The sequence below is a fragment of the Ascaphus truei genome, chromosome 6, assembly GCF_040206685.1.
Source record: "Ascaphus truei isolate aAscTru1 chromosome 6, aAscTru1.hap1, whole genome shotgun sequence".
NCBI lineage: Eukaryota > Metazoa > Chordata > Amphibia > Anura > Ascaphidae > Ascaphus > Ascaphus truei.
In genome coordinates, this window is record NC_134488.1 from 114432275 (window position 1) to 114442434 (window position 10160).

Consider the following 10160-nt stretch of genomic DNA (forward strand, 5'->3'; position numbering starts at 1 on the left):
TATGTACCACTCAGAATATGTGTGCCCCTTGAATAGACAATGTTTAATGTGTTGAGAATCCAAAAATATCTATCTATTTGTAGGATTTAAGAAATGGAGAGAAATGTAATGTTGGTTTAAGGTGTAACGTCAAGTAATTTGTAGATAAACAAAAATTGCTATAGAACAATATTACAAGTCGACTAGGTTTAATGCTTAGCAAATGAAATTGTAATATACACTGTTTACAAGCTCGTATTGCAACCTTCATATGGATTTTTCCTGTCTTTATAAAAAATAAAAATTTTCCTGTGTCGAAACTATTATTTTTTTTTACATATTTATATCCTTATCAAATATTAACTTCTGCCAGCTGTAGAAAGTAAAGGGCCTCTTGAGCTTGTGCCCAATTTCCTCTGGCAGAGCCCAAAGCAGGAGCAGACCTAACTGAAGGTGCCCAAGGTTCTGGGCACAGGTAATTGTCACACGTGGAGAAAATAAGAGGTCCTTGGGCACTGAGCTGTGCTGTTCCCGTCCCTCACACCTGGTTTCGAGCCTTGGAAGGGTTTCTGTTCCCAGCGTAAGGTGATAAAGGGGAGTATTAAAGGCTCTGGAAGCCGCAGGATTTGTCCTTCCGACATGATGCTGAAACTGGTGATCGCTGTTCTGCTGGTGGCTGGTGGTAAGGCAGCAAGAAACAGCAAGAAAGGGCGTAGGAAACAATTCCTGCACATTGTTATAGGGGCTTAGATCAGGGGAGCTCAACTCCAGTCCTCGAGCCACCCCCCAAAAGGTCATCCCCCAAAAGGATATCCCAGCTTCAGCACAGTCAAAGACTGAGCCTCTGATAGACCCACCTATGCTGAAGCAGGGATATCCTGAAAACTTGACCTGTTGAGGGGGACTTGAGGACTGGAGTTGAGCACCCCTGGCTTAGATGATTGAATCAAAACAGGTCAATGAAACTCTTTGCTGTCAGAGAGGTAAGCAACGTGTTGCAGGCTCGTCCGGCAGAGTCGTGGTTAAGTATAATTATAGAATTAATAGCTGCTCCCTAACACATCTAATCACTTATAGCTAACATACTACGTAGATATTGGAAATACGCCTGCTAGTAGTCTAGGACATTTGATCTCGGGCGTTTTGCCGTGACGAAGTCGCCCCCGGCATTTACCTGCCGCTCCCCTCACCAACGGGACAGCTCTCCGCTGGCCATTTCACTACCAAGGTAAGCCCCTAACTGTACCCCTTACCCTAAAACCCATTAATCTTAAACCCTATTTCTAAAGCTACCCTCTTCCTTAAAAACCTTAACACCTTACCCTAACACTCCTTACCCTAAAACCCTTTACCCTAATCCCCTACCCCAAAACCCCTTACCCTAATCACTTATTATAAAACCCTTTACCCTAAAACCCCTTAACCTAAAAGCTCTTACCCTAATCCTTTACACTAAAACCCTTTATCCTAACCCCTTACCCTAAAACCCCTTACCCTAATCCCCTACCCCAAAACCCCTTATCCTAATCACTAACCATAAAACCCTTTACCCTAATCCCTTACCCTAAAATCCTTTACCCAAAGCCCTTACCCTAAACCCCCCTTACCCTAATACCCCTTACCCTAATCCCTTACATTAAAACCCTTTATCCTAAACCCTTACCCTAAAACTCCTTACCCTACGCCCTTACCCTCAGACCTGACCCTAAGATTTACCCGAAGTCCCTTACACTAAGCCCCTTACCCTAATTCCCTACCCTAAAATCCTAACAGCTTACCCTTAAACCCCTATCCTTAACCCCCTACACAATCCGCTAAAACCGCTTAATGTACTTACCTTATTGGTGAAATGGCCAGCGGCTGAGTGTCCAGCGGCAGAGTGTCCAGCAGTGGGGCGGCTCCGGTGAAGGCTCCTAAGCCGGCCAAAATGGCTGCCACCGAATGCCTGCTTCCATCTGCCCGTGCCTACTGGAGATATTGGGGATATGTCTGCTAGTACCTCTTGGGATACTGTTTCTTTATCTGCAGCCTTCGGATGTGGAGTGCCTTCTTACGCTCCAAATGCACGGGTGGTAAATGGCGAGGACGCCGCACCATACAGTTGGCCCTGGCAGGTAATACTCTTACTTTTTGCTGAGTTCATGAAACTCTTTCTAGCACCAATGGATGTTAGATATTAAATATATGGCAACTTACTGGAGCAGATGCTCCCCCCAATTCCCCCCCCCACCCTTAGGCGGGAAGCAGGGAGTCTCTGGGAGCTGAACCCCATTAATTTCAGCCGCAATTACCCCTCTGTTCCCTAAGCCACATACCTCTGTAGGGGGTGCTGGTAGCAGCTTTGCAGGTTAAAATGTCTTGGCCACACTGGCCGATAGGATGTTACATGGGAAGACATCATGGCTTCGTATTGGCCCGCCTGATGAGCGACATTTAAGCCACCATTTAAATAGCCCCACATAGCCCAGCCAGAGCTGCTATCGGAACCCCCTACGGAAGTAAGTATCTCGGGAAGCAGAGGGTCCCTGAGGCTGAAATGCTCTGGAGACCCCCTGCTTCACTCTGCATAACGTCCTTACAGAAGATCCTGATTAGTTTTCTGCAGCTTTACTATCAGTAGTTTCATGTTCCTGTGTCTTACTGTAACTAATTCAACCTGATGCAGGTTCAGGGAAGGTGAGGAATCCCAGTGACAAGAGCGCGTGGGCTGCTGCTGCTGCTGCTGCTGCTGCTGCTTTGGTTGAGCCATGAAAATGACAGTGATTACCAAGATCTAGCCAATGTGTTAATGCCACCGCTCTATTATTGCAAGTTTTACCGCGAACGCCCCTGAAAACAATGTGGAATATTTACAGCCTTATTTGTTGAGTTATTCCATATTCACAGGGTTAGTGATATCTGCGACCTCTGCACGTGTATGTTTATTTACATTGCGCCACCAATGTGCGCAATGCTTTACAAAATAAGCAACATAGTATGGGGCGGAAAGGGGCGTTTAGTCACGGCCATCTCGCCTAGGGGGGACCCTCCCCCGCAGCTGCTCCGCCACCGGCCGCCTCGCAACAGTAAATTAATTTAAGGGTAGATTTAGCGGTTAGGGTAGGGGGTAAGGATAGGTGTTTTAGGGTAAAGGGTTACATTTTTAGGGTAGGGGTTGAAGGTAAGGGGTTTAGGGAAAGTTAAGCTTTTTGGGGTAGGGGATTAGGGTAAGAGGTTAAGGTTTAAGGGTAGGATTTTAGGGTAAAGTGTTTAGAGTAAAGGGTTTTATGGTAAAGGGTTAAGGTTTTTAGGGTAGAGGGTAGCGCTAGTATTAGAGGTTATAATATTAGGGGTTTTTAGGACAAGGTTAGGGACTTACACTAGCGACGAAGCGGCCGGCAGCGAGAGGTCCCATCGGCAAGGTGAGCAGCGGCTAAACGTCCACAGCCAAATGTCCTAGAGCGGTACAGGGAGATAATATACAAAGGGAAGAGTGGAGAGGGTGACAATAGTCCAGTCGGAACAGTAAGGGCAGGCAGTACAGTTTTATTTGTAGAGCGGATTCTGGCAATGTCGCAGAGGAAAAACTGGCAACATTTACAGTAGCAACCGAATGAATTTCTCAGATTTGATCTGCTCAACAGGGAATAAACCAGATGATGTCAGTGTGCCCGACCGTGTCCGACTTTCTTTCCCTTAGATATCGTTGCAGTACAAGAGCGGGGACGAATTCCGTCATACTTGTGGTGGGAGTCTCATCGCTGGGAACTGGGTCATGACAGCTGGACACTGCATCTCGTAAGCCTGCTACTCATACTCTTACTCTCAGTGCAAACTGATTAAGGCAGGGGCGCTCAACTCCACTCCTCAAGAGCCCCCCAACAGGTCAGGTGTTGTGGATATCCCAGCTTCAGCACAGGTGGCTCAATGAGTCCCTGCTTCAGCACAGGTGGCTGAATGAGTCCCTGCTTCATCACAAGTGGCTCAATCAGTCCCTGCTTCAGTAGAGGTGGCACAGTCTTTGACTGAGCCACTGATTGAGTCACCTGTGCTGAAGTTGGGATATCCTCAAAACCTGACCTGTTGGGGGTGGGGGGGTGGGAGGGAGGGTCTTGAGGACTGGAGTTGAGCCCCCCTGGGTTAAGGGAAGGGGATTATTACTACAAACATGCAGCATTTTCACACAAAGGAGAGTCTCTTTTTCATCTAACTATACAATACATGACATCCATATATATTTATATTTATATCTATTTGCGATACCATCTGAAGTCTTCTCCATTCATGCGTTGTTAAAACCTGGACATCATCATCCACATTCCCCTGTCACAGCGCCCGGACATATCAGGTGGTCGTGGGAGAATATGACCGAAGTGTGAAGGAAGGAGCAGAACAGATCATTCCTGTCAACCCCAAAGACATTTTTGTCCACCCAAAGTGGGACGATTCTTGTGTTGCTTGCGGGTAGGTACCTTTCATAATCACTGTGTAACTTACTATAGGGATACTTATGATGCCTATAGCAGGTCAGCTCAGTGATGGTGAGAGCAGACGTAAGGAATGCATACTACAAATAATATCTTGATAATTATTTATTTATGACAAAAGCCTTTTAAACACAGAAACCGATGCTGTTAGAGGACAGGGCATTAACATTACTTATTTGTATCCACAGCCAGTTTATTATTATTATTAGTATTGTTTATTTGTAAAGTACCAACATATTCCGCGGTGTGGTACAATGGCGGTACGGAGATTTGATCATTACATAAACAGAGTTACATACAGGTAAGGACAAACATGCACAGATACAGAAGATAATAAGGGCCCTGCTCCTGAGAGCTTACAGTGTAGTAGGAATGAGGGACAATGTTGAAGCAAAAGGATAGTATGAGTATGCCTCAGGGTGGAGTACGGTCCAGCCGCACAGCTATCCTCAATCAGGTTTGATGGGTGTGGATGTTGGTCTTGACACACAGCTTGGACCAATAGGGTTGGCAGGGAGGGGGTTAGGGGTGTACTAGATAGACTTCCTTGAAAAGGTGAGTTTTCAGTCAGATGCTTAATGACTGGAAGCTGGGGGAGAGTCTGATGGTGCGTGGTAGAGAATTACAGAAAGAACAGGAGAAGTCCTTTAGGCAGAAGTGAGAGGAAGTGATCAGGCAGGAGGAAAGGCGGATGTTGTAGGCAGAGTGTCGGGGGCATCTAGGTATATATTTGGGGACGAGGGATAAGATGATTCTGGAGGTTATGGGAAACCAGTGTAGGGATTTGCGCAGCGGGGCAGCAGAAGTGGAGCGGTGAGGGAGGTAGATGAGTCTGGCAGCAGCATTTTGGATGGATTGGAGTTGGGAGAGGTGGATAAGGGGAATGTGAACTCGGAGAAGGTTGTTGTAGTCAAGGTGGGACAGGATGAGTGAGTGAATTAGGATTTTAGTTACAACATGAGTGAGAAAAGGGTATATCCTGGCAATATTTCGGAAGTGTATATGGCAGGACTTCATAAGGGACTGAATGTGAGGTATGCAGGAGAGATCAGAGTCTAAGATGACCTCTAGACACCAGGCTTGAGTTGTTGAGATTGTGTTATTCTTGACAGTGAAGGAACGTTTGGGTGTAGGGGTGGCAATGGAAGGGGGAAAAATATTACTGCTGTTTTGGACCTGTTTAGCTTCTGGTAACAGTGGGACATCAGGGAGGAAATTGCACAGAGACAGTAGGTGACACTGGACAGGAGAGAAGGGGAAGAGGTCAGGGGAGGAGAGGTACATTTGGGTGTCATCGGCATAGAGATGGCACTGAAAGCCAAAAGATTGTAGTAGTTCACCTGAAGGGGAGGTGTAGAGTGAGAAGATCAGAGGGTCAAGGACAGAGCCGTGTGGGATCCCAACAGAAGAGAGGGAGTGAAGAGGAGAAGGCACCAGAGAAGGTTTAAGACTTGATCTCCGAGCACTGACCTCTAACTCGCTGGTCTCTCTTCCCCAGGAATGATATCGCCCTGATCAAGTTATCGCGTACTGTGCAGATAAATAAAGAGGTCCAGCTAGGCTGCCTCCCACCAGCAGGGCAGCTTCTCTCCAACGATTACCCATGTTATATCAGTGGCTGGGGACGCCTCTACAGTATGTATGAACTTTAGCCTGTCATTGTTGGGACTTGATGGCATGGTTCCAATTTGGGATAAATATTTTTGCTATAAGATTAGTGGTCAGCCAATACATTAAAGTGCCTGGCACTGTGAGGGTGCCCTCATCACATGTGTCAGAGAGAATTAATGTACAGTCTTCTGGAACAAGACATAGCAAAACTTACAAATCCCAGTAAAATCCCCGCTAACCATATCATTAACTTTAAAATACATATATTAAAAAACAAAAATAACAAAAGCCCCATCAAATTGTTAAAAACCAGTCAGTTTGGGGGCTTAATTTCAATTTGCACCTAAAAGTCTTCAAAATAAATAAATAATAGATTATGCCCCAGATCCACAATTCTCTCTCACACTCACGCAAACTCTCACACTCACACTCTCTCTCAACGTCACATTATTGGGAGCTAACAGCTATATTACATATACAACGGACATGTTACTATTTTAGGCATCATCATTTTAATAGCCCTGATGTCTATACACGATACATAAAGCTCGGCCCCCTGCAGATGCACTTACCTGAACACCCTCCTACTGTCTTTGTACGTTCTCCCCACCAATTAGATTGTAAGCTCTTCAGAGCAGGGACTCCTCTTCTACAATGTTACTTTTATATCTGAAGCACTTATCCCCATGATCTGTTATTTGTATTATTTGTTATTTATATGATTGTCACGTGTATTACTGCTGTGAAGCGCTATGTACACTAATGGCGCTATATAAATAAAGACATACATACATATAACAGAGTATTTTGGGATCTAGCCCTGTGTGCATACAATATATTGTGCTGCCATAACATGCCTATCTGTATCTCTGTGTCTGTGCAGCTGGTGGACCATCGCCCGATATCCTGCAGCAGGCTCTGCTCCCTGTTGTGGATCATGCTCACTGCACCCAGAAGAGCTGGTGGGGAAGCACTGTCAAGGAATCCATGGTGTGCGCTGGAGGGGATATCAAGTCTGGCTGTAATGTGAGTGCAAAACCTTGTCAGGTACAGTAATAAGGCACAACCTGCAGAAAGAGGAAGGCCAGTCACTGTGCTCCATGGATTGTTGTTTCTGCCTGTCAGAGTTATAAAGCAGTGTTATACTGGTCTCTAAACAGGTTGAGTTATTTAAATCATATCTCCCGGCTGCAAAACGGTTACAAAGAAAAATATTAGACCGATTGCAATGGAAATCATTTTCTTTGGTTAAATATAATCCTGATTTTTGACCCAGTTTTGCAGCTGAGAGACTGTCAAAATAAGCCCCATATGCTAATAAACCCAGATATAGGTCATCACACGGCAGTCCTGCATTAAGTGCCATCCGCTTCAATACAAATTGATGTTTTCCCCTATGTTGCACCTTAGTGAATCTCCCCCACAGTGTCTATTCTTCGAACCCTAACAACAGCTTTTATATCACAACACAAGCCTCCTCCTCTCAGTGTCACTACACAAGCCTCCTCCTCTCAGTGTCACTACACAAACCTCCTCCTCTCAGTGTCACTACACAAGCCTCCTCCTCTCAGTATCACAACACAAGCCTCCTCCTCTCAGCATAACTACACAAGCCTCCTCCTCTCAGTATCACTACACAAGCCTCCTCCTCTCAGTGTCACTACACAAGCCTCCTCCTCTCAGTATAACTACACAAGCCTACTCCTCTCAGTATAACTACACAAGCCACCTCCTCTCAGTGTCACTACACAAGCCTCCTCCTCTCAGTGTCACTACACAAGCCTCCTCCTCTCAGTATCACTACAAAAGCCTCCTCCTCTCAGTATCACTACAAAAGCCTCCTCCTCTCAGTGTCACTACACAAGACTCCTCCTCTCAGTATCACTACAAAAGCCTCCTCCTCTCAGTATCACTACACAAGCCTCCTCCTCTCACTATTACTACACAAGCCTCCTCCTCTCAGTATCACTACACAAGCCTCCTCCTCTCACTATTACTACACAAGCCTCCTCCTCTCACTATTACTACACAAGCCTCCTCCTCTCAGTGTCACTACACAAGCCTCCTCCTCTCAGTGTCACTACACAAGCCTCCTCCTCTCAGGGACAATCCTCTTCACTGAATCTCTATTCCCAGGGTGACTCTGGAGGACCCCTGAACTGCCAGGCCCCTGATGGCAGGTGGTATATCCACGGTGTTACCAGCTTTGTATCATCCCGGGGCTGCAATGCAACCAGCAAACCCACCGTCTTCACCCGTGTATCTTCCTTTAATGAATGGATTCAGGCAGTAAGTATAAGTAATATTATATCTACAGATGGGAGACATTTGTCTGGATATGACTGCCCTATTAACATTGAAGCTCAGGTTACCATATCGGGCACCGAAGAGTTAATCTGAGAATGAATTTAAATAAATGTTATATTCTGGATGTTTTTAGCTCTTATATTGTTTATATCACTTACTTTCTTTGGGAATAAATCTTCATAGTAGCGACTCTCCCTTAGTTCAACGTGTTTAAGCGAGCAGAAGACATTGGGGAATTCTGGGGTACAAAATCTGCACCATTTGTAACAAAGTAAATCAATACGTTTTATTGCTGATACATGTGATACAGTTCTGGGACAAAAAAAACTGTGCCACTGTGCCACTGTGCCACTGTGCCACTGTGCCACTGTGCTCCTGAGTCAGAAAGGCCACGTGCCCAGGAATGAGTTACATCAGTGGGACTTCAATAAACTTTGCCTTTAGATTGACATATACAATTCTGGCATCTGTATGCAATAAGAAAATCGTTTTCCTGATTCAGCACACTTGCTGGATACTAACCGCACAATTGTATACTGAAAAACCTAATTTCAAAGGGAAAGATCTTAAAGCTGCCATTTAAAAATAAATAAATAAAAAAAAATCCATTCAATATGTGCATCAATACAATCTGCACACTGAAAAGTGATTAGCTATGTTGCCGATCGATCCGTTCTCCTGTGATCGATCGGCGAAGATTCTGTTTGAGGGTTCACTAAATCACTGTCAGTGCTGCAGAAGAGTACCCAAGATGCAAAGTTCTGTGTGGAAGATCATGTGACCAGACAGGCACTAGATGCAATTGGTGCACTGCTAGATAGAGGGCAAAAGGGGTGTGCCAGAGCCTGTCTCAGAAGAGGAAGGGGATGTGACTTTGTAAATGGTTGCTATAGAAACAAAAATGCATGTTACATTAGAATACATAAAAAATGTCTATAAACATTTTTTTAAAATAAATGCTACAAGTATTTTCTCATAGTACAGAACTGATTTATTAAAAAAAAAACCACACACACATGTAGGATATTGCTTGGACTGCAGCTAACAACACAAGTGCTCAAGTTCTGGCAATTTCTCTGTCCATTTCAGACCATCCACGGCAACTAAAGAAGAGGTAGAAATGACTCCTGCAGGTGAACCTTCAACAAATGAGGCAGCACTGACTGTGTGGGATTTCCAGCTGGATACTTTACAGCTATATTCAATTGTCTGGCCGTCCCACACTGCAACAAACCATGTCATGTGTGGTCTCTTCAACACCGCACTACAGTACATGGTGTGCTATCATCTTAAAGGAGCAGAATCAAATAAAGTCATACGTTTGCAATCAGAAATTGCTTTTTTGTTTTGTTTCTGTTCTCAGGGGGATTGTTAAATGTCAGTAAAATCACTGCTGAAAAGCATTTCATGAAACCTATCATCCATTTGCAGTCACAGGGGACTGCAACGGAAACATTATAAATTGCGGTCCTCTTCCGACACAAAAAGGTTCACAATGTTACCAGCAGACATCACACCTCCCAATCGCTGCCATTGTGTACATACATTTTCCCGGATAGCAGTTACACAAACGTCCTTTTGTTTAGTTTATAAGTGGGATCGCAACCGTAATAGTTCACTTTAACCCACGTGTTCCCGAGATCCATCTGCTTGGGGGTTAGAGGGATTTTGAAAAGCACATAACATATTGATGGAATAATCCAGGATGTAAAGAGTAAGACACCATTAAATCATATTGGGTAATTGTCATGTGGGATGACTAATGCTTCCGTTCCTATGAGCTGTGCCGTACCTGGA

The 10160-nt window shown here is 44.9% G+C and overlaps 1 protein-coding gene across 1 annotated transcript; it reads left to right on the forward strand.

Moving 5' to 3' along the window:
- Window positions 1–566: 566 nt before the first annotated feature.
- Window positions 567–9697, forward strand: LOC142497700 (proproteinase E-like). Its single transcript, XM_075605850.1, has 8 exons — window positions 567–661; window positions 2008–2093; window positions 3659–3756; window positions 4291–4422; window positions 5944–6080; window positions 6940–7082; window positions 8193–8345; window positions 9453–9697. Exons 1-8 carry the CDS (start codon window positions 619–621, stop codon window positions 9468–9470), a joined length of 810 nt encoding a protein of 269 aa, XP_075461965.1. The 5' UTR covers window positions 567–618; the 3' UTR covers window positions 9471–9697.
- Window positions 9698–10160: the final 463 nt, after the last annotated feature.

Bases quoted from the DNA above. Each gene is read 5' to 3' on its own strand.
- LOC142497700 (XM_075605850.1), top strand. From the start codon at position 619: ATGATGCTGAAACTGGTGATCGCTGTTCTGCTGGTGGCTGGTG. The intron at 4,423-5,943 runs GTAGGTACCTTT...TCTCTTCCCCAG, and splicing joins GATTCTTGTGTTGCTTGCGG to GAATGATATCGCCCTGATCA. The intron at 6,081-6,939 runs GTATGTATGAAC...GTGTCTGTGCAG, and splicing joins TGGCTGGGGACGCCTCTACA to CTGGTGGACCATCGCCCGAT.